This window comes from Orycteropus afer, unplaced genomic scaffold, assembly GCF_000298275.1.
Source record: "Orycteropus afer afer isolate SDZICR_OR568_19922 unplaced genomic scaffold, OryAfe1.0 scaffold00241, whole genome shotgun sequence".
In the NCBI taxonomy this organism is placed as follows: domain Eukaryota; kingdom Metazoa; phylum Chordata; class Mammalia; order Tubulidentata; family Orycteropodidae; genus Orycteropus; species Orycteropus afer.
This window is the reverse complement of record NW_006921828.1, coordinates 3167356-3192868: the sequence shown is the minus strand read 5'-3', so window position 1 is coordinate 3192868 and position 25513 is coordinate 3167356. Positions and strand designations below refer to the sequence as shown.

The window sequence follows — 25513 nt, the reverse complement described above, 5'->3', positions numbered from 1 at the left end:
TGAACCCTCCAGCTGCTCCATAGGAGAAAGACGAGGCAGTCTACTTCTGTAAAGATTCACAGCCTTGGAAACCCTATAAGGCAGTTCTACTCCGTCTTATAGGGTCGTTATGAGTTGGAATCAACTCTGGGCAGCAGGTTTGGTTTCTTTGGTTTAGTTAAATCAATTCTGCCATTTCCTTGCCCCCTGTGGTGATCAAGGTCCTGGCAGTGTTATTCTGAGTCAGAACTACAAAGTTGGAAAAGTCTGTCTTTACTCTAGTCTTCTTTTTTTTCTTTTCAGTGTATTCTTCCTTCATCTTCAAGCCTATCCAACCCCATGTCTCTCTTGCTGGGGATAAAATGGGTCAGATTAACTATTTCATACTTAAGCATACAAGAAATGAGAGTGCCATTCTAGTATAGCTATACTAAGTATATCCTTAGCTTGAGAAATGATGGTGGCAATTCAGGTACTGTCCTCTTGAAGCTCATATCCTGGGGATTTACAAATCATCAGCTAATTACAGTCACCCAAGAGGATGAAATCTACTTCTGTAGTGATACAGCCTTGGAAACCCGAGAAGGGGTCACTATGAGTTGCTCCGACTGGAAGGCACATAATAACAACAACAAAGAGGATGGAAAGAACTTTAAATATCCTGGTAAATAGAGGGAGTGTTGGCAATCAGGGAAGGCTTTTAAGCTCAGACCCGAAAGATGGCTAAGTGGCTGGTTACAGTTGTGGAAGTACAGGGTGGAAGTAGTAGGGAGAAGGAGAGGTGCAAAGGGTCAAAGGAAAAGGAAAAGACTAGAAATTTCTCACTTATTAAAAGAGAAAATGGAGTTTCAGAGAGTTTAGTCACATAGCCAATAGAGGATCGAAATGGGTTCATAGCTCTTTGTGCTACATATTGTACAACCTTTCTGGAAGAGGCTGCCTTTGAAAAGAGTACCAGTGAAAATCTGCAGCTTATTTCTTAGTCAGTGTTTCCCAGTGGTTTCTTGACTGGTGGAATACAAATCATTGTACCACGTGGGTGAAGGCAAAATAGCCAATGGCCTGGTGGGTCTTCTGAGTCCCTCTCTAATCATATTACCCAATGCTGTATCTATTCTGTCAAATTCCCAATGCCAGCTCTGGATAAACCAACTTCTTTCCATTGATCTCTGCTTTTTAAACAGTACCTATAAACACTGCTTATCCATGACTCTCAACATCACTGTACAAGAAATATCACAAACTGGTAGTCTGCATGCTTAATTCAGCCTGTAGACCAATTTCATGTGGCCTACATTGCATTGACTCAAATGGTGTTCAAAAACAGAAAAAGAAATTGGAATATTTGTGCACTGCTGATGGGAATGTAAAATGGTACAGCTACTATGGAAAATAGTTCGGCAGTTTTCCAAAAGTTAAATACAGAATTATCATATGACCCAACAATTCTACTCCTAGACAGATAACCAAGAGACTTGAAAGCAGGGACTACAAGATCCTTTGTTGTTGTTGTTATTAAATCACTAATGATACTGCCTCAGAAACTCAAGGAGGGGTCGCTATGAGTCGGGTCTGACTCGATGGCACGTGACAACAACAACATCACGACGGAAGTAGATTGCCCAGCCTTCTTTCCGAGGAGTGGCTGGAGGGTTTGAACCACCAGCCTTCTGGTTAGCAGTCAAATGGCTTAGGCACTATGCTACCAGAGCTCCTTACAAGATCCTTATGCACCAATTTTTATTCAGCACTACTTAAAATAGTCAAAAGGTAGAAACAAATCAAGTGTCTCTCAACAGATGAATGGATAAATAAATATACTAGTAATATACATACAATGGAATATTATTCACCATAAAGAGAAATGAAGTTCTGACACATGCTACACCATGGATGAACATTGAAAACATTTTACTGAGTAAGTCACATACAAAAGGACAGATATTTTATGATCCCACTTACGTGAAATACCTAGTATAGGCAAACGCACACAGACAACAGTTTACCGGTTGCTGGGGCATGGGGGATGGGGAATGGGGTTTGTTGCTTGAGGGACAGTGAGTGTCTGTTTGGGGTGATGGGAGATTTTTAAAGATGGTTAGTGGTGATGGTTGTTCAACATGGTGAATGTAATTACTGTCAGTGAATTATACATTTAAAACTGGTTAGAATGGAAATTGCTTTCATTATATATATTTCACAACAATGAAATTTAAAACAAAGTAAAACAAAATGGAATGAGTTGCCAAAATTTAAAAATTAAGGAATATTAAACAGATTCAAAATTGCACAGAGTTTAATTTTCCACTCAATGTTTCCTTTTCTAACATTGCACTGAATGAAATCTCCAACTTTTTTTGAAATTAAGTCCATTTTTGAGGAGCTTTGGCTACCAGAAAGTAAAACTGAGCCAAAACTTATCTCCACGAAGCTTTTACTCCTTGTTTTTATTACTTGGAAACTCGAGGAACAATTCTAATCTTGCTTCCTTATAACAGCCCTTTAGATATTTGTAAGTAGTTATCATGTTTTCGAGAGTCTTATTTTTCCTCCTGCTAAATATTCTGTTTTCCCATTCATTCCTCACAGATGTTTTGAGTCAGCTTCCTAGTCACACCCTTCTCAATGCATGGTATAGTCTACAAATATGGCTGCCACCAAGTCCTTCCCTCCTTGTACAAGCATGCCATTCCTCACATTAAGAGATGGAATTTATTTCCCTACCCTTTGAATCTGGGCTGACCTTACAGTAGCCAGTTCCATCCATTGCCTTTGTAAGAACTGGTAGCTCTTGGAAGCCAGCAACTTGTAAGAAATCAGACTACCCTGAGATTACCATGCTGTGAGGAAGCCCAAGCTATCAATATGGAGAACCCTGTAGAAAGAGTGGTATCTGGCTAGCTTTAAGTTTTACCAACTATCCTAGGTGAGAAGTCAGACATGTGTGAAGAACCAATTGGGTCATTCTAGCCCTAGAAAAGTACCCATTTTGGCCCAACCTAGTTTGTAGAATCATGCAAAATAAATTGTTTTAGCCCACTAGTTTTAGGATAATTTCTTAGGCAGAAATAGATAACTGAAAAACTTGTCAAAATGTTTATAATCTCTTTTGATTGTGGCACCAAGACTACATACATACATATTCTTTTCTAGTTCCTTAAAGACTAGTTTAACATTTATGGGATCAGGCAAATACATTTACTGAAAAAGTCTTGCTTCTTTTTCTCCTTGTAAATCTCCCTTATTACAGAAACATATGAACAAAAACAACCATTAGTAATATTCAGAAGTCACTATTGTTGATTTAAAAATACCATCAAAACTAGAATAAATGAAAGGTGTAATATAAGTGTTAAAAATGTGGTTCTTCATGATTTTTTTTTTTTCTTTTTTGGAGACCTAACCACAAGGTCTTTAACCATTCTTGATGGAACCTACCTAAGCCTAAAATTTAGGTGACTGTCTAAATCCTGGCTATTTGTCCTGTACCATTTATAAAACTCAGACCCAAAGCCTTTAGGGCAGAGACTCCTAAAGGGGCTGGAGAACCTCACCAAGGAAGATAGAACCTGGTTGGTGTGATTCATGAAAAGAAACTGTCCCCACTAACAGCAAGGTCAGGTGCCTTTGCAAAAAAAGAAATTACCCACTTTATATCCTTTTACTTCTGACTCATTATCCAGGGCCTTCACTTGATCCCAATTCAGGATAATTTTGGAGTCTGACGAATTCCATATGATGTTTCCAGGGGGTTGACTTGGTGCTATATAAAAAAAAAAAAAAAAAAATTAAGATATACGAAGTCACAGATTATTAAGTCTAAATGGATTCTGAGGAATATCTCCTTACGAGAATTCGAGAGTGGAGGCAATTTAATGGGCTATTGCACTAATATGTGTCTTCAAGGTCACTAAAATCTGACGAGATACAGCACTGCAAATGGAAAAAGATTCAGTTGGTCGCCTAACATTTATAGCTGAGAGAAGTAGCCCTTCTTAGTGAGGAAAAAAACATTTATCTTTCTCTCCTCTGGAGCAATGAATTCCGCATGGTATTCAGAAAGGTTTGGTTAAAATGCTAAGGTAAATGTGAATCCAAATTATTATATCAATTAGTATGCAAGTAATCATTGGGAGGTAAGGATGTGGAATGAACTTGGGATATGCTTGATGAATCCTGAAAATATTTCTAAGCACATTTGTCCTCACGTGGCTTTCTGGTTGTCACATTGACTGTTGCGCTGGAGGGGCCAGTCCCGGCAGAATTGTATGCTTTAACAGCTAAATGGTACAGCGCGCTGCCTTTTAAGTTGGTGATTTTTGTCGATGTATGATTTCCAATTGTTCGTATTTTTCTAGCATTTTCTTCCTTATCATCATGTCTCCAATATTTAACCTGAGAAAATAAAAAAGAAGACCTTGGGATTCATACCAATTGGGGATATTCCCACACCATCAGTGAGGAAGTATTTATACAGGATTCTTACGATGGAGTTAATTTTCTACAGCAATTCATAAGTCACACTTCTAAACCTAAGAGCTCTTTATGTGCTGAGAAATACCCACAGTATGAAAACCCCTCTTTTGGTTCCTATCTTCGTAGTGAGATGACAAATTAGCACAACCATTGCCACTTAGTTTCCCCTTTACCCCATATTTGCTTTGAGCCCAAGTGATCCCAGGTAAATCAGAAGTCAAAGCTGATTTGAAATGAGATGCATATATTTTGAATCAAAAGTATCTTTGGAACATAGCACAGAAAAAGGATAGACTTGCTGCTGAACATCCAGTGCTTTCATTAGCACTTAATTATAAGTCAAGACTCTGAAACAAATGCCTCTAAATGGGAATTTGGGTCTTTTTCTCAAACAGGGTGTCCCTGGGTGGCCTTATTGAGGAGTATGGACTCTTTTCTAGACCCAAGATATATATCTCTTGCTTACTTCGTAACCTTGTATCCGTCCTATATTCTTTTCCAGGGGTGAGGACCAGAAAACTTCGATGTCTGTTGCAGAAAGGCTTCTGGCAAAGATGCTGAGTGGTGGTTTGGTGGGTTCTGAAGATGAATATGGAAAATGTTATTATTCCATGTATCAGCTGTATCACAGTTGGTTTCTAGATAGTGACATCATAAGGTACAAAAAAATCTGTGGTTATAGAATTGCCTTTAATGACTGTGAATGAAATACTCATTTTATAGAGCAACAAGGCTTAATAGGTTGAGGTGGGGTAGGCAGTGAGAAAGAGACTTGTCCAAGGTCTTTGGGAGGAGAGTCCTTGGGGAATGCAAATGGTTAATGTACTTGGCTGTTGACAAAAAGTTGTAGGTTCTAATTCACCCAGAGGCACCTCAGAAGGAAAGTCTACTGATCTACTTCTGAAAAATCAGCCATTTGAAGCCATATGGAACATGGTTCTATTCTGACACACATAAAGGCACCATAAGTTGGAATGACTTAACCATAGCTAGTTTACTTTTTGGGAGCTCTGGTAGCATAATGGCTAAGACACTTGCCTGCTAACCAGACGGCTGGAGGTTCAAACCCACCAGCCACTCCGCGGAAGGAAGGTTGGGCAATTCTACTTCCGTAGTGATACTGCCTCGGAAACCCAAGGAGGGGTCGCTATGAGTCAGGTTTGACTTGACGGCACATAACAACAACAACAACAGTTTACTTTTTAACAGCCCAAGGTTACTTAAGTTTAAGCACCAAGTTTTCATAGCCAGCATTTTCCTTAATGTATATTTGTCTTAATTAGCATTTGTCATAGGCTATATAGTCAGTCCTAGTCACTGGGTTATGAGAATGAGGGAAGAATGAGAAAGGACAGTCAACTGACTTGACTAAGATTCTGGAGAGCTGGGTGACAGTTGAGTTTTACACCATAAGCTGTATGATCTTGGACAAGTCACTTATACTTTCTGGGTCTTAATATCTATCCACAGTAGTAAAAAAAAAATTGGCTGGACCAAAAGTATTTCTCAAATTTCACTTATTTTTGATTTCTGCTTTGTCCTATTTATTAATGTTTTCCTTTCAATAGTCTTAAGAACAGCTTAGTTTATCCATGTCTTAAGCAATAATATTTATGATATCTTGGCTTTGATATAATAGCTGTATTTTTCAAATGCGGTTAGGATCAATACATACCTATTAAATATTTTAAATAGTTCATTTGGTATCATTTACAATCAACTTGTATACTCCCTCTGGAATACACATCATGCACCAGGAAACATTGAACAAGAAGACCTGTAAGATCTTATCTGTACATGACAATATATGATTCTATTTCTGTGTTAATTAATGCAGCATTTATGAAGAGTCTGTGTGTCACACACAGTTAGACAATGGTGACACAAAGGTGAAAAACAAATGACCTACTCTCAAAAAACACACCCTAGTGAGGACGTAAAAGTAAAATTCAAAATGTATAGTACATTGGGATGAGAATTATAATAGAAGACTGTTTCAGATACTCCATGAGAAAGAAATACTTTCTCTACTATAAGGCCTGGAAATTCAGAGATGGCCTTGGTTGTTTAACTTTACGCTGTGAATTCACAAGGTAGGTGTGGTAGTTAAGGTTGTGTGTCAATGTGCCTGGGCTGTGATTTTGAGTGGCTTAGCAGTTGTGATGTAGTTATTTCCCATGATGCGATTGGATGTAGCCTAATCACCTCCATGGTAGAATCTGCAATGAGTAGTTAATCAGTTGAAGGGGAGTTGCTTTTGGGGTGTGGTCTCCTTCTAGTATATATGGAAATCAAAAAGAATCCTGCATCGGGCTCATTATTATCTCTAGTTCCTAGACTTGCACTGGTGGCCTGCTGTGTTGCCTGCCCATCTTGGAATTGATGCCTTCGTAGCCTGTGGGCCAACAATCTGCTGATCGCAGATTTGTCAGCCTCAGCACAGTAGGCAGGCTGCTATACTTGAGTTTGAACAAATTTATGGCCCCACAGCTGTGTGAGTCAGGAGAAGCCTCCAGCTTGCTCCAGTGGGCCTGGAAGGCAGAGCTGAAGCCCAAGGTTGAGGGGCCTCCACTCTAGAGCTGGCACTTTGAACTTAGACTTCCAGTCTAGTCTTTCCATAGAGCTGACACTCTGAACTCAGGGACTTTTAGCCTCCCAAACAGAGAATAAATTTCTCTTTGTTAAAGCCATCCACTTGTGGTATTTCTATCACAGTGTCACTAGAGAACTAAGACAGTGGGTAAGAAAATTTGAAGCATGTGCATGGGCCTGAAACTTGTTTGAATAATTGCAAATCTTTGAGGTAAGGTTAAGGAGCTCTGGTGGTGTAGTGGTTTAAGCATTTGGCCGCTAACCAGAAGTTTAGCAGTTCAAACTCACTAGCCACTCTGTGGGAGAAAGATGAGACAGTCTGTTCTGTAAAGATTTACAGCCTTGGAAAACCTATGGGGGTCACTATGAGTTGGAACTGACAGATGGAGTTTTTTGTTTTTTTTTTTAAGGCAAAATTGGAGCACGGAGTATAGAGGGAAGAGCAGCAGGAGTTTGGGATGGACAGAGTGGTAGGGGTTAGATCTTGGAGGGCCACATAACCTAAGGGTGGATTTCTCTATTTGTGGAGAAGAATTTATTGCATCTTCATTTACTCCAAATCACTGATTCAACTTAGAGATATTTTAACATAGTCTCATTCTGAATATTGCATTTTAAATAACAAAGTTGAACTCCAGTGGCAAAGAAGACCATGTGAGAACTGTTCTGAGAGCAAGGGTAGAGTAGAGGTGGTAATGCACGAGAATTGTCGAACGTAATGACAGTACAGCTGACAATGAGTGCAAACTTGCTGCTTCTTAATAAGTTAGAGCACTTGCTGACTCTTAATAAGTTAGAGCAATTATAAGTACAATATAGTTTATGAAAATAAGAGAGTAAGAGGAAATGAAAATTATATTTTGATATTCACTTCAAGGAAAAAAATAAAATGTAAGTATAATTCTTTTTAAAGTAATGATAGTACAGTCATAGATATTAGATCTTATATAGTACTTGTAATTTTGATCCCTAGCAATGGAATTCATCTAGATAGCCATTTGTTTTCATATTCAGAAGAGATGTTATTCTTCCAAGAAGTTGGTAGTGGATAACAAACCAATTTTTTTTACATTATATTATTTTCAAAGCAGATTATGCTTTCAATATATTGTCCAATGTTAAATTGATTGTGCATTCTAAAATCAACAGCATCTCAGAATTGAAAAAAAAAATCATATGTCTAAATAACACAAACCATACCTTCTTCTGCAGAATACACTGTTGTAATGGGACTAAATAAGCCTTCTCCTTTATTGTTGAAGACACCCACTTTAACCTCAAAGGGAGAGAAGGGGGAGAGGCTCTCATTCCTGAACACGTATCTGGAGGCATCGGCCGAGGCCATCACTGTCTTCATCCAGCTCTTTTTGCCATAGGGCCGGAAGGCTACCACATAACCAAAGCCTCCACCATTCTGTAATTCCTCAGGGACCGTCTGATAAAGAGAGGAGGTGGTCTTCAGAAATCACAGTAGTTTGATTCAAATGCTTAAATTATTTTATTTCACAATCCCCCGCCCCGAACATTCTTGTCTACGTCTTTCCACAGCTATCTAATTTTTGGTTTTGCCGAGAGTTTTTAAAATTGTGTAGCTTCTCATCACTCTACTTTAGATATTTATGAGATATTGGATAGCTGACAGGGTCATGAACATTAAAATCTGTAGCGCAGAACCTGGCTCCTGGATGGGGCAGACCCAGCTCTGAACTTGGAAATGACTATGAAAGAAACTGGACAGTCAGTCTAGAAACCAACATTTCTATCTGTACTCCCCCATGGCTATCTCTACTCTTCCTCTAGCACAAACAAATAGAAGATCCCATGGAAGAAGGACGACCTTCCTTCTCTGAGCTGAAGAGCCAGTTGGAGGGAGAGTGATTTCTTTCTTTGCTGGGGCTTTGGGTAAATGAAAGAATTTAATTTCTGGGGTGTTGTATAGAATCCTTCAAAAACACCAAGAATCCTTTATAAAACTTCTACCCCCTCTCCCGAAATCAATTTTTAATAAATTGGTGACTAGCCTTCCTCTAGGTTGTTTAAAAATCCCTTATAACAGAGAGCTCCGGCAGCAAAGCTGGCTGCCAGGTAATCTCACTGGTACACTGATTCTATGGCTGCACATGTTTTAAATCAAATGGCCACACAGCAATTCACAAAGAAAAGAAAAACTGGTTTTCTCTGAACCAGACTTCTTTAATATATATTTTTTTACTTATGTTGTCTTCCCTTTCATGACTGTTTTCTCTGTGATGAATCAAATTAAAACTTGCCTCCACAATTGATTGGCAAGCACTATCTTTTCCTGCCAGCCATTATCTATGTGAGAGGGACTGTGTGTACTCAGACAGGTTTTGGCTGTTAGAAACAGAGGAGGAAACTTCCTGGCTATGTTGGACATGGAGGAAAATAATGAAACCACCTAGACTAATGTATGTTCCTTTTGTTCTCTGATTCATTTACCTCCCAGGTTATAACCAGCTCAGATTTGCTGCCTCCACCACCACTGACGTTAGCTGGGGTGACTTCAGGGACTGTGCAGGAGACAAAAAACAAGTTATGTCAGGCAGCAAAAGTAAATAAGGGCCAGGAAGGTTGCCTGGTTGGGGTAACTCACTTTAAACTCTGATGCACAGACCTTTTCCTTTTGAGAGCGGTAAATAGTCATCAAGGTCATACCACATCAGCTCTAGAAAGTGAAATGTGCCAAGGAAATAGGCTCTTAATTACCTGTTTCCCATTTGACAAGGTTCTTGCATTATCTGACACGTCTGGCCCATTATTCAGCTCCGTCCCTAGAGGCCAAGGGGTTCAGTGGGATGAGGAAAGGAGTGAAGTTCTGGTTCTAATGCTTCATTAGGCATTTATTAACCATGTAGTGGTACACAAAAGAAAAACAATACAAACTATGCCCACGCAGACCTTACAATCCAGTTAGAGTGCAAGAGAGCACATGCAGAACAATTACAGAGTAACACAGACAAGTGAACAACAGTATAGTACAGACAGAAGGGAGAAGTGCAGTGCGTTCTGAAGTAGCAGGCTGTTCGAAGTCAGGTTGGACTGCTGGCTTCTGGAAGGAAGGTGAGTTTTGAGTTGGGTGTTGAAGGAATTGGTGGGCACAGTATTGATGCCTGGCTCATTGTTCTTAACCTCTTTGAGTCCCAGTTTTCTCTATTACAGAGGGGAAATTTGCTAGCTTCCTCCTCAGGATCATTGAGAGGAGTTAAATAAATTATAGGTTTGGGGGTAGGGAGAGAAAGCATATTAATTATATAGCCATCATGTAAATGAAAGACTCCAGATAGAATTTTAAAATGTCTGGTTTTATGTGATGTAGCTGGAGATTGGGTATGCGTGTGTGCACGTGTTTGTGTGTGTATGTATCTTTTTGGTTAATGAAGTTGATCTACGTGGATTTTTTTCTAAGAGTAGAGTCAGGGTTCCCATTTGCTTAGGGGCTTTGCTATTCCTTCAACAGATGTTGGGCCTGACCCCAGCTAGGAATGTACAACACATGAGAAAAAGTAGAAGTCCAATGACCCAAATGAGTTTATCTTACTCTCTCCATGTGCTTGTTCAAGCTGTATATGCAGAGGACCACACAAAATTTCTGACAAATCTTGCAGGACTTAACAGGATTTTCTGAACCTTAGTTTCTGGGAATGGTATATAGTCTGAGAAAATCTTAGTGAATATGTCTGATACACTTATTCTCAACCATTAGTGATTTTTGTGAGATGATTTCACTTGCAGTGTTGTGTATGGATTTTCTTTTTTTATTAATAATCCTGTTAGGATAATCTTGATGACAAATGAACGAATGAAGAAAGAATTGGGTTTTAAGAGAACTAAGCATAGCACAGTATGTCTCTCTACACACAATGGGATTCAATGAAGGATGAGAACTTAAGCTCATTGAATTTCACTGCTTATTATGCTGATCTTGTACAGGCCTGATTTCTAATCATTCTAATCATTCAAGAGAAAGAGTGTACTAATACAGAGCCTCACTAGGGCTGAAGAGCAGGAAGAATTCAAAACTCTTCCTAGAGAACAGGAGCCTCTGGAACAGACAATCTGTATCCTGGGTGCTACTCACGGGCCTCTTCTGTCCTCCGTTTCTCTGAGGGTCGGCTTGGCTCCCCAATCCCAATCACATTGGCTGCAACTGTGCGGAATTCGTATTCCACCCAAGGGTTCAAACCCACCACAGTCGCAGTGAACGTCTTCCCATCAATGAGTTCTGGGACTGCAAGACATCAAAAGGAGGGAATGTTTCACAGAATTCCAAGAAAACAAATGCAGAGACCATGTTAGGAAGTTAGGAACTTCCATACATTGTCATCATCATTACTGTATTCAAGGCATTATAGGAGGTGTGATAGCAGCTGCACAAACAGCTATCACAGAGGAGTAACCTCAGCACTGTGTATGCTAAACTAGTAAACTCAAATCAGACACCAGCAGATGATACCGTAAAGCACACAAACTCTTCAAGGCCCAAAGTTACTTGACTGTAGTCATTACTGTTACCTTCTTTATCATCTAACATACTACTCAGCATTTATGATGTGGTGCCAGTCACTTGTTTAATTTTTGTAACTATCCTATGAATAAGGTAAAATTATTATTTGCATTTTACAGATGAGAAAAATATGCCTTAGAAAGGCTGAGTGGCTCATTTGAGCTCACATAGCCAGAGAAGGGCAAAGCCTGGATTTATATCTTCTTCTGTCTGATTCCATAGCCCAAACTCTACAACTAATAACTCTGGTCTCTGAGTAGTGCACACAATTTGTGCTCAAACAATTGGTGGTTTGAATCCAACCAGTGGTGCTGTGGAAGGAAGTCCTGGTGATCTACTTCCATAAGATTGCAGCCATCAAAAACCCTCTGTGCACTTCTACTTTAAAATGGGTGGGGTTGCCATGAGTTAGAATCAATGTAATGGCAATGGGTTCTGTCTGACTCTATAGTTCAAACTCTATAATTTATCTTAAGTATAGAGTTATAATGATATGATTCCATAATATACTATGAACTGTATTAGCATATCTAAAGAAAGAATCTGCAAAAATAAAAGGTGGCACATGAAGAACACAAAAAATTAGAGACAGAGAGGCAGAATTTGCATGTTCATTCACCAATATTTAGAGAAGAACTTATTCACAAGAGGACATCATCCATTTCCTGATGCTACAAGCCATGATGATCTTGGCATGCTTTCATGCTCGTTGAATAACTTTTGGATTTTCAAACTGATTATCATGAAGATTTTCCATTGAACTCAGAAGATTCCTGGGAGGTGGTGCTTGGTGGCAAAGGTGAGGACATCATACAGTGTGATTAGATTCCAATGGCTGCCTGACTCCTTGAGAGCACTAACATTGTCTTACCTGCCACAAGTTAAGAATGTGGGCCCTGGAGTCAAATTTCTTGTTCTCAACTGTCATTGATACATTGACTATTGCACTGTGCATGAGGTGGCCTTGATACATGGCCACCTCATGCACAGTGCAATAATGAAATGTAACCTGGTCCTGTGCCATCCACATGATTGGTTGCAGATTAGACAATTCGGATTATAGTACTGAATCCACACTTAGTTGCTAAATGACCTTGGGCATATTGCTTAATATTTCCATGCCCTTGGCTTCTTCATCATTGTTGTTTTTATAAAAAACAAACAAACAAACAAGCTCACTGCTGTTGAGTGGATCCTGACTCATAGCAACCCCTTCTTGGGGGGTTTCTGAGGGGGAATCTCTATGTAAGTAGATAGCCCAGTCTTCCTTCCCAGGAGTGGCTGGTGGGTATGAACCAGCAGCCTTCTGGTTGGCAGTCAAATGGCATAGGCACTACACCACCAGAGAACATCTATTCACAGTGTAGTGATAAAATCCAAGAAATAGAAGTGTTTCCTATTTTAAAAAATGTTTTCAAATGAGTTTTCATTTGGATATTAAATAATTTTTTTTATCATGTCCATTTAAAAGACGAGGACAATGAAGACGTATAGAGATCTGCCAATTAGCAAAGACTTTCTGAAGCTGTTCTGGTTACCTAGTGCCTCTCTAATAAGAATATACCACAAATGGCATGGCTTTAACAGACAGGAGTTTATTTTCTTACAATTTTGAGGCTTTAAGTCCAAGTTCAAAGTGCCAGGCTCTAAGGGCTGGGTAAAAGCTCCTTGGCCTTGGGCTTCAGCTCTACCTCCTCTCCCGGCCCAGTGAAGCTAGAGGCTTTCCTTCACTCAGACAGCTGCTGTCTGCTGAGACTGCCAAGCCCAAGGTTGACAAGTAAAAAGGCACAGTCCCGATGCTACCAAACCACATGGCAGGCCATTAATTCAAGTCCATAGAAAGTCCCAGGGTTGGCAGGGCATGGCAGGCTGCTGAACAATGACACAGCTACATGCAGGGTTCAAGAGTACCATAAGCTAGAGACCATTCCCAAAGCTGTTTCTTATATACGGGAAGCAGACCACATACCCAAAGCAGCTACTCAGCTGCTCCAATAGATTCCACCATGGAGCTAATTACCATTCTCACCGTGGGGAATAACTACATTCAGCTGCCCAGCCACTCAACCAGGCCCAGCCAAGTTGACACACAAACTTAACGACCACAGAAGGTGGCAGAGTCAGGACTAGAATTCATATCTCCCATCTTTCTTCCTGAAAACATTCCTGTGACTCAGAAGAAAGTGAGGGATCACAGCTAGAAACACAGCAACTCATTTTTGAGGTTAGAAAAGCTTAAAGAAAAAAAAATGGTGTAGCTAAGATCAACATGATTCATTTGAACTACAGAAAACTGGACCCATCACTCCATTTATTTCTATTTCAAACATCAAGGCCAACAGTCAATCATTGGAGACTAGAGGAGTACATATTTTGCTTGCAGTAACTGGTTGTTTGCCCAATTTCTCCAAAAAGAAACCAAAATAAAAATAATGCAATGAGTCAATTTGGACACATTGGCAAAGGTGGAGACAGTATAGTGAACTCAAGTATTTTTTAATAGAAATAAAACTCACACCTTTTGCCCAAATCTATTCATCTATAAAAATGAGCAGTGAGTCAAGAAGCTCTATTCAGTCATTAGTTTCTTGATAGCAGTACATAAATTTTACAGACTGTGATTGCCAACAAGCTTAGGCTACTACTTCCTAAAGCATATCACTGGGAAAACAAACAAACAAACAAACACAAATCTGTTGCCACTAAGTTGATTTCAACTCATAATGAATGTATAGGGCACAATAGAAGTGCCTATAGCCTTTCCAAGGCTGTTACCTTTACCTAAGTAGACTGCAGTATCTTTCTCTCATGGAGTGGCTGGTGGATTTGAACTGCCAGCCTTGTTAGTAGCCAAGCACTTAACCAGGGCACCACCAGGGCTCCTAAGCATACCACTAGTAGAACACAAGAGGACTTTGGGAGTACACACATTGGTGACTTTTATTTTTATAATGAATATACTTTTTAACATGTTAAGTAAAAAATATAACCAGCATAACAGATCTGTCATTTCACAGATATTATTGCTTAGGATAAATTCAATAACACAAAAACATGAGCTGATATAAAGAAATGTATCAAAGAAACGATAGTGCAGGCGGCATGAAACTGATTAAGGTCTGGGGGACAATGCCATCATGTATCATTTGTGGCTGCATCTGGATGAGAACATGGATATCTCTTGGCTTCTACCACAATGCTTGTCTATTATCCAGAATTTCAAAGTCCCTGAAGTGACCCCAGCACCAAGAGGGTACCTGTGTTGACTGCTTGCCAGCCCACGGAGAACGGAGTCCTGGCTTGAATGACGTACATGGTGATGGGGCTGTGGTTGTCAGGCCCGGGTCTCCAGGAGAGTTGAGCAGTTGTGTCTGTGATTTCATCTATGGTCACAGCCTCTGGGGGACCTGGAGGACCTGGGAAAGGGCAAGCCCATCATAATTAGAGCATTATGTAACGAATGTCCAAGTAAGTAATCCAAGGCACTGGCCCATCTAATCATTTATTTATCCACTCACAGTCACTTACTGGTCAAATCCTTTTATTGGTGCCAGCACTTAACTGGCCTCTGAAACTGCAGAAGTAAATGGGATGTGTTTCTTGCTTCTAGGGGCTCTCAGTATAATGGGAAAAACTAATAGTTGAACAAAAAAATATTTGTTATAGAGGATAAGAGAGAATATTGGGATACCACAAGGGCCCCAAATCATTACTTCATTCCTCATCTGTTAATGGTTTCCTACTGTGCATTGACAGAATGGCTGCAACAATGGGCTCGGGCTCAAACGTAGCAAGATTGTGAGGGTAGCACAGGACTGGGCAACGCTTAGTTCTGTTGTATATATGGTCACTGGGAGCTGGTGTCAACTTGATGGCATCTAACAACAACAACAATATTGTGGATTGAAAGGAGCCCTAGTGGCTCAGTGGTTAAGTGCTTGGCTGCTAACTGAAAGTCAGTGGTTGTAACCTTCCAGCTGCTCCATGGGAGAAAGATATGGCACTTTGCTTCCATTAAGGTGATAGCCTTGGGAACCCTATGGGGTAGTTCTACTCTGTATTATAGGGTTGCTATGAGTTGGAATTGACTTAATAGCATCCAATAACAACACTATTGATCAAGGGGTTCCTGAGTGGTTCAGATGTTTAAGTGCTGGGCTGTTAACCAAAAGGTTGGAAGTTCAAACCCACTCAGAGGCATCTTGGAAGAAAGGTCTGCTGTTCTGCTTCTGAAAGGTCACAGCCATGAAAATCCTATGGGGCACAGTGCTACTCTGCAACAAGGTGGTGTCACCATGACTTAGAATTGAATTAACAACTGGTGGCGTAGTGCCTAAGGCAATTGACTGCTAACCAGAAGGTTGGTGGTTCAAACCCACCAGCCACTCTGTGGAAGGAAGACTGGGCAGTGTACTTCTGTAAAGATTTACCACCTCAGAAACCCAAAGGGGGTCGCTATGAGTCAGAGTGGACTTGATGGCAGTGAGTTTTCTGTCTTTTTTTTTTTTTTTTTGGTTTTTACTCTGGATCAGTCACTGTTGTCTGCAGATGCTATTGTTGTTAGCTGCCCCTGAGTTGGCCCTAACTCATGGGTACCTATGTTCAGCAAAATGATATATTACAGATTTTCAGAAGAAGCCAAGGCTTTCTTCCTAGTTCTTCTTACCCTGGAAGCTCAGCTAAAACTTGTTCAGCAACACAGCAACTCACAAGTCTCCACTGACAAATGGTTGGTGGCTGCACATGAGATGCATTGGCTGGGAATTGAACTCTAGTTCCCTGCATGTAAGGCAAGAATTCTACCGCTGAACTATCAATGCCCCCTTTATCTGGGGATATAGTAGTGAAAAAAGACAGAACATTGCTCCTAAATTCATGATGATTACAGTCCATTGGGGATAGTCTTTCCAGCACTGAGGATGTGGATTTGGCCAGGAGTGGCTTCAGAATGCTAGGGAGAGCCATGTTGCTATGCACATTCCCATTGCATTGTAATTACTGAAGCCTTCTCTCTCCCCCAGCACCATATGCGAGGACACACCTGTGTGTGAGGGAAACCGTGAAAAGGGCCAGTGCTCAAGCATCACCTGACTCTTGTGCTTCTTCAGAGTAATTTCAAAATTGGGCTGGAATCTAAAGACCTTCATTTATAGTTTCTGCAAGTCATGCCTACAGTTTTTGACTGATCCTCTTGATGTTCATTGTTTCTCCCCATGTAATCAAAGGCGAGAAAATCAGATTTAAAGGAAGGCTTTATACTTATAAAGGAATAGAGAGAAGGAAAATGGTTGGCAGGCAAACATAAAATATCAACAGAGCCAGAGCTAGACTAGTTTCAAACATGTAAAGTGCAAAGCTGTTACCAGGCAGTTAACAAGCCACAATTCACCACCTAAAGAGAGAAGGTGATTGTGAGGGGGACTAAATGACAGGCATAAAGAGATGTTCCTAGGGGGATTGTCTAATCCCCAATATAGCAATCAAATATGCAGCCAAGATATTACTGGGCCATGTCACAGGGGTGTGGAAAAAAAGATCCCTACAAGAGTGGTGAAAAGTTACAGGCAATTTCCTGAAGTAAGACTTTGCTCCAGGATTCACTCCTGTACCCTTTATGTGATGCCCTAAATTTCTTTTTCTTTTTTTAAAAATCATTTTCATAGACCCACAGGTGAGACTAAATTTATCTTCTCCCTCCCACTCCTGAATGGAATGTCTGGCAATCTGTAGGCTGAAACTGATTAATTTTCCATGGTGACATTTCAGCATGTCAGTCTAATGCCACCCAGATAGAACTGAGGTAACCTTTGGTCTTTGGCACCCTTATTAACCAGATAAAGTCCAGAACACAATATAATCTACTCTTTTTTTTTCTCTCCAGGTTTCTCATCCTAGCATTCCTGTCCTTTCTTTATGGATGCTTCATTGATGACCTTTAAAATTGAAGTGTCACAAATAGAAAATTGTTCTTCTCTGAACTCCCCAAGGAATTAAATCAATAGGAAGAATCTGAGCTCACTGTTGGCAACTGAGTAAGAAGGAAATGAAAGGGTGGTGTGAGTTTGGGCACTGGAGTCAAGATAGGGCCTTCATTGTTTTGTTTGTTCTTTATCTTCCTGCCATACCCCCACCAGTGTGAAAACATGTCCTTACAGAATGTTTACCAACTTCATTTTGGGGAAGTTGGTACCTCTTTCAAAATAACAGTGTGTAAATGTTTATCCTCTGAACAACATGATACCATGGGCAGAGGCTTGCAGCAGCTTTTGTCATAGGAAATGGCAGGGAAAATATTAGTTTAATACCCAAGTCTCTGTTTTTTGCTCACAGAAGGGTGGCCCATCCCACCTTACTTTTCTAGCTGCTGTTAAAGTCCCGTGGATTAAATACAGCAGCTGTCAGTGACAACAGAGCTAAGACCCAAAGCTATCCTAGTTTCAAATATAAAATTTCTCACAAGGCAGTTGAAGGTATTACTGCTTCCTTTCTATGGTATGCAGAAAAGTTACAAGGGCAGAGCTGGAGGAGATAAAAATGTAAGATTACGGCTTTAAATGGCATATTAATTTATTGGCTTTATTAGCTGATTAGACTACATTTTCTTTTAGACTGCGTTTGCAAATTCCTCTTGGTATTTAATGTTATTTTCTGTGAAATGAAGTATACAATATCATTTAAGAACTTCAAGTATTACTGATTTAAATATTTATTAGTCTAATTTATTGGTGTTTAAACTGCTGATCTGAACATTATCCTAATTAAATAGAGGATAAATTCTCAGCAACAGAATTCTTTTGTTCCCAAAGGAGAGCAGACCAGCTCGGGTGTATTTTTAAAATGGAAATAAACACGTTTCCATAACTTATTCTATGAGCAATCTACCTACTTTTAAAGTCAGTTCTCTTGCCTGGTCCTTATCGTCACCATCACTGGAAAAGGCTCGTAGATAATTTAAGGAGAAATCAAAGCGGACACAATGTAAAAGCTATTATTTTTTCATGACTCTATCTTGACAATTAGTTTAGGTTGCTAACTCCCACACATTTTTCTCCTACTGTATGCCTGCAGGATATAGCAACACTTTTGCTGCTTCCAATAATATCTTGTTCTCCATGTACTCTGATTCACCCTCCTTCCAATTCTGAGATCCGGGGTTTTTACTTTCTGCACTCAAATATCTGCCCTGGGCCTATCCAGTTGGTCAAAGGTGCCTAAACACCAGTAGCTTTGAATTCAGATGGAGACACTAGCCAAGAGATTACTGTGATGCTCTGGTTTGGCTTCACTTTTAACTTTAGAAAACCTCAGAGCATAAGTTTGATTCTCATATGCACACAACCCCACAACAAATATAATTTTCATTTTAAAATATTTTTTTCTCCTTTTTATTGTACTAAAATATAATAAAACAACCAGAAGGCTGGAGGTTCAAACCCATCAGCCACTCCTCAGAAGGAAGGTTGGGCAATCTACTTCCATAGTGATACTGCCTCGGAAACCCAAGGAGGGGTCACTAGGAGTTGAGTCTGACTTGACGGCACATAACAATAACAACAACATGCCCATTCAACAATTTCTACATGTATAATTCAGTGGCATTGGTTACATTCTTATTGTTGCCTAACCATTACTATAATCCTTTTCCAAATAATTCTACCAGCATTAATATTAACTCAGTTTTCCCTAAGCAATAGTTCTGCCCCCAAATACCTATAATCTTTGGTTTCTATATATTAATCTATTTCATGTAAGTGAGATCATGCAGCATTTATCTTATTGTGACCGGCTTATTTCACTCAGCATAGTATTTTTGAGCTTTATTCATGTTGTGGCACGCATCAGGACTTCATTTTCTTTATGGCTAAAGTTGTATTCCATTGTGTGTATATATCACTGTTGAGCCTGGGAAGGGAGAGTTTTCATCTCCAAGAATCACATGCTGTTTATTCATTCTTCTGTTGATGGACACTTAGGTTGTGTCTACCTTTTAATTATTATGAACAGTGCTGCAAGGAACACTGGCATACAGGTTTCTATTTGTGTTCCTGCCTTCAGTTCTTGTGGGTATATAACTATGAATGGAATTGCTGGGTCATATGGTAGTTCTATATTCAACTTTTTGAAGAACTGCCAAACTATTCTCCACAGTGGTTGTACCATTTTACATTCCTTCCAGCAATGGAACCGAACCAAAACCGAACTCACTGCCACTGAGTCAATTCTGACTCACAGCAACTCCCTTTGGATTTCCAAGGCTATAAATCTTTACAGAAGCAGACTGTCTCATCTTCTGCAGAATGGCTCATAGGTTTGAACCACTGACCTTTTGGTTAGCAGTCAAATGCCTTAATCACACCACCAGAGCTCCTTCCAGCAATGGAAGAGGGTTACAATTTCTCCACTTCCTTCTCAACATCTATTATTTATTTATTTGATCATAGCCATTCTAGTGGGGGTGAGGTGGTATCTCCTAAAATGGGTTTTTCAGAAGTCCATTTATTGTTTCATTAAAAATTGATTTGGTTAGGCTTGGGATTCAGTCCATTGGTGTGGCTCAGCCAGGTGGGCACAACTGTTAGGGTCAAGTTAGGCCACGTTGGTAAGTAGAGACTCTCACAAATGTCAGCTTTTGCATCAACTCCCAGCTTATTTTACTACAACCTAAGCAGGCATGAGGCATCCCTCCGAAGCCATACTCTAGGAACTGGGCGGCACTATAACTTTAGTTCTGATGATGATTTTACTTAAGCTGCTGTTACACCAGTGGCCAAAAACAGTAATTTGGTTTAGTCAAAGCAAAGGATCAAAGTCACAGTCTGATCCCTTTTCAAATCATTTGTTTTTGTTAATCTAAGGTTATTCTAGAAGGTCGTATAAACTCCAACAGCAATGATCAGAGCACTCACTCAGAGGAGTTATTTTTAGTAGAAAGAAGCTGAATTTGTTCAGTGTGATTTCTGACACCCCCTATGAGAAAGAGATGCACAAAAAAACTTCTGTTTACTGTTCACCACTGTTTACCATGTTCAGCTTCTACCTGACTTTTCCCCATAATTTTAAACTACTGAGGTTTTTAGAACTCTGTGCTAGAGTAGATATCACAAAAATATTTGAAGGACAAGGGAAAAAAAAGAGAGAGAAAACAACAAAACTCTAAATACCTCTAACAATCAGGTCTGCAGCAGCCGATAGCTTGTCCACACTTGTTTGTACCAGGCAGACGTATTTCCCAGCATGCTTCAGCTGGATGTTTCGGATCATCAAATCACCAGCTGAATCCTGCTGATAAAGTAGGGGAAAGTGGCTACAATTACTTTTTAATGAGCTCTAAATATCATTATCACATGAAGGACACTGTGACTAATGGATTTATTTTATACTGGCTGATGAAAACATTAGTGATGCAAGCCATGGCCTATTAAAAATATGTGAGCCTGCTTGGGAGATAAGAACACCAACATTTTCAGAACAGGCCTTCGACAAGACCTCAGGTGTCTGACTTCTCTCGAGCAGTCTGCCACCCATGTTGGAAGCACTTAAGCTTATGTAAGGTGGCTCTTGATCTAATCTCTGTGTTTCTTCAGACATGCCCTCAGCCTGTCACCTTTTTTGACATTCCATTACTTTGGAACTTTATATTTAGAAATGGGAAGCTAAACCACCTTTTGTGCCATCTGCATTTTACTACATAACTCTGTCTTGGAACCAGCATGTTGACAACTCCCAGGTTTGAATTAAAGAATTAAGAGACCAGACTCTCCAAGGAGATCTTGCATCACCTAGTGTGGAATGGTGCTAATTTGTTTTCCAAATGCCAAATGCATGTTTGATTAGCAGATGAATAGGACTAATTACATTCCAATATGGTTGTCTATGTGGCTCAGAAATATTTCTGCACTGTTCACCAGCATAGTATTTTAAATAAATATGAGGAGATGCTTCCACACACTATTACAAAAATGGCAGTTTAATGGAAGAACACTGCTACATATTGGAATTTGTCTTCATGGCCCTGCTAATCAAAAGATTGTTGTTATTGTTGTTGTTATGTGCTGTCAAGTTGGACCCAACACAGAGTGACCCCTCTTTGGTTTTCTGAGGCAGTAACACTACAGAAGTAGATTGCCCAACCTTCCTTCCGAGGAGTGGCTGGTGGGTTTGAACCGCCAGCCTTCTGGTTAGCAGTCAAGTGCCTTAGGCACTACACCACCAGAGCTCCTAATCAAAAGATTAGAGAACATATATTGAGCAAGAGAACACCCTAGGGGCATGATACAGAGAGCTGTACTTTTTTGTGTATGAACACCCAACTGATGACAAGGTGTCTTAGGGTATATTGCTTCTTTGCTAATTTTCTCATCCCAAACTATAAACTAGAAACATAGACCCTTATGTTACCATTCCTTCCAACAACAATAATAGCTCATTCTTTTTTTTGTTTGTTTGTTTGTGATTTGGGTGAAAATTTACAGAGCAAATTCACTTTCCATACAGCATTTCACATATACTTTGACTCATGACATCGACTACCATTTACCACAATGCAACAGCTCCCCTACCACTTCCTCCTGATAGTTACCTCTTCCCTGTGTCCATCTCTCCATGCACTCCTGTCCCCTGAGCTGTCTCCCTGTGCCTGAGCAGCCCTTCTTTCTCCCATGATTGTTCTCTCCAAGGAGTGTATCTACCTCAGGTAAATGTTCATATCATATGCCTGTCTTTTGCTTGGCTGGAAGCCACAGGTGTGGGTTCAATTCCAGACCTGATGGGCAGCTAGGGACCATAGTCTCAGTGGTTCCACCAGGCTCTATCAGACCAGGAAATCTGGTGCCCCCCTTTTTTTCTCCAAATGATTTTGAGTTTTGTCCACATGTTCTTCCTCTCTATCCAGGATCTCCTATATAGATCCCCTTCCAAGTGGTTGACACTGGTAGCCGGGTACCATCTAGTTCTTCTGGTCTCATAGTTATATAGGCTGCAGATTGGATCATGCACCAGTCACTAGGATGGATTGTTTCCATGAATCTTTGGTTTTCTTCATTCTTCTTTGCTCTGGACAAGGAGAGACCCATTGTTGGCAGCTTGCAAGCTTTTAAGATCCCAGTCGAATAGTTCATTCTTAATGGTATGCCATATAAGTCAGATACCTTCCAAGTGCTTTACTTATACTAACTCATAAATAAAACCAAAATCAAACTCACTGCCATCAAGTTGATTCTGATGCATAGTGACCTCTCCTTGGGTTTTCACAGAGGTATCACTATAGAAGTAGATTGCTCAGTCTTTCTTCTGAGGAGTGGCTGGTGAGTTTCAACCACCAGCCTTCTGGTTAGCAGTCAAATGCATTAAGCACTATGCCACCAGAGCTCCCAAACTCATAAATGTAAGTAACTATAAGGTAGGTACTCTTGCTATGTTCATTTTACAAATGAAGAAATTTAAGCACAAAGACTGGGTTGTCTAAATTCACTTAGCTACTAAATGGCAGAGCCAGGATTTGAACTCACAGTCTGGTTCTATTTTGTATTCTTAGCTATATTACCATCCAGAAAGATCTTATCCTTATTTGAAATTAATGTGTACTTGATGCCCTTCTTTTGTTCCAGTACAACACATCACATTTATATTTACAAAGGACAATGGAGGAAATGGAACCACCAATTACAGTAAATAGGATTAGAAGCAAGACAAAAGAAGAGAGTGATCAAGTTTCTGGAAGTTAGTTGTTTTGGGCTGATCCCTGCTGCGTGGCTTTATGTATGAAAGTCTCTTAAATTCTCGGGGACTTAGTTTATTGACTTATAAAAGAAGGATGCATTCCCTATTGTGCGAGTTTGTGAGAAATGAAGAGAAATGTGTGTGAAATTTTTCTGAAAACTGCAAAGTGTGAGGTAAATTTAAGCTGGCTTTATGGATAAGCATCAAGGTAAAGATATTAAATTTATTTCAAGAAATGCTGTGTGTTTTTTTTACCTGACAGCTTTTATTTAAAATTTAAGTAAATTTCAAAAATTTCTCATCCATATTCTACTATTAACTGCTCTAATCTTATAACTGCTCAGCAAAATGTGATGACTGCACACCCATTTCTATTGATGATTAAGGGATAAAAATCTCTATATCTATCTGTCTGTCTGTCTAATCTATTATATCCATGGTGGCAAGGGTTATACGCTTGCCTGCTAACTGAGAGATTGGCAGTTTGAACCACTTTTTGGCCCCACAAGAGAAAGACCTGGTGATCTGCTCCTAGAAAGATTACAGCCTAGAAAACCCTCTGGGGCAGTTCTGTTCTGTCACATGGGGTCACTCACTATCAGTTGAAACTGACTCACCAGCATTTGACTCAACACACATCTGCGTGTGTGTTTTGGTTCCGATGCATGACCTTATGTATAATACAACAAAATAATGCCAGGTCCTGCACCATCCTCACAACCATTGCTATGTTTGAGCCCACTGTTGCAGCCATTGTGTCAACTCATTGAATGTCTTCCTCTTTTTCACTGACCCTCATTTAACAAGCTTGATATCCTTCTCCAGGGACTAGTCCTTCCTAATAGCATGTCCAAAGTATATGAGATAAGTTCTTCCCATACTCACTTCTAAAGAGTACTCTGGTTGTACGTTTTTCAAGATGGAACTGTCTATTCTCTGGCAATCCGTGGTATACTCAATATTCTTCACCAACACCATAATTTAAATGCATCAATTCTTGGTCTTCCTTATTCATTGTACAGCTTTCACGTGCATATGAGGTGATTGAAAATACCACAGTTTAGGTCAGGTAAATCTTAGTCCTCAAAGTGATATCTATGCTTTTTAACACTTTAAAGGTCTTTTGTAGATTGCCCAATGCAAAATGCCATTTGATTTCTTGACTACTGCTTCAATGGGTGTTGATTGTGGATCTAAGTAAAATGAAATGCTTGATAACTTCAATCTTTTCTCCATTTATTATGATGTTTCTTACTGGGCCAGTTGTGAGGATTTTTGTCTTTATGTTGGGGTTTAATTACAGAAGTCTTTGCTTTTCATCAGTCAGTACTTCAATTCCTCTTTGCTTTCAGCAAGATGACATTTCCCATATGTCATCTGCATGTCACAGGTTGTTATTTAGCCTTCCTTCAATCTTGATGCTGCATTCTTCTTCACATAACCCAACTTCTAGATTATTTGCCCAGTAATAGATTTAATAAGGAAGGTGAAAGTATACAAGCTGGATGCACATTTTCTCAATTTTAATCTATGCAGCATCCCCTTGTTCTGTCTGAATGACTGCCTCTTGATCTATGTACAGGTTACACATCTGCACAGTCAAGTGTTCTGGAATTCCTATTCTTTGTATGATCTACACAGTCAAATGCCAATGCATAGTCAAAAAACACAAGTAGACATCTTTCTGGTATTTTCTGCTTTCAGATATACACACATATATATGCTTGATATGTGATATATAAGCACTTTGAAATATTTAAGGAATTATCACCAACATCATCATTAATACTTTTTCACATTAAGATATTTCATATGTTCAAAGTTTGAGTATGCTGTTGTTGTGTGCCATCAAGTTGATTCTGACTTTAATACAGATTTAAACAAAAATATATGCCTGGCAAGGAGATATGTTCAGGGAAAGCAGAAGTAATATTGGTTTTAAGGAAAAGTTTACATTCTACGAATAATTCAATAATTAATTTTATTTATTGTAGGCTTAAGTGTATAAGAAACTTGTAGCTCAGAGATTGCAGAGCATAAATAACCTATTAACAGACATTTGTGACTGTGATTTAGAGTGTGCTCTGGTTATTTACAATATGTGATCCAATTTATTTATCATCTATTTATTTTTAAATTGTGATTTGGGTGAAAGTTTACAGAGCAAATTCACTTTCCATACAGCAGTTCACAAACACTTTTGTCTCATGACATTGACTACAA

General features: G+C 39.6%; 1 protein-coding gene across 1 annotated transcript in view; it reads right to left on the bottom strand.

Moving 5' to 3' along the window:
- CNTN4 (contactin 4) overlaps positions 1 to 25513 on the bottom strand; it is a 566343-nt gene that overhangs the window by 11227 nt on the left and 529603 nt on the right. The window contains exons 13-20 of the mRNA XM_042782091.1: positions 20734 to 20851; positions 14830 to 14988; positions 11147 to 11296; positions 9508 to 9578; positions 8248 to 8482; positions 4922 to 5034; positions 4188 to 4374; positions 3630 to 3742 (exon numbers count right to left, since the gene is read on the bottom strand). Coding sequence (XP_042638025.1) covers positions 3630 to 3742; positions 4188 to 4374; positions 4922 to 5034; positions 8248 to 8482; positions 9508 to 9578; positions 11147 to 11296; positions 14830 to 14988; positions 20734 to 20851 — 1146 coding nt within the window. The remainder of the gene's footprint in view (positions 1 to 3629; positions 3743 to 4187; positions 4375 to 4921; positions 5035 to 8247; positions 8483 to 9507; positions 9579 to 11146; positions 11297 to 14829; positions 14989 to 20733; positions 20852 to 25513) is intronic.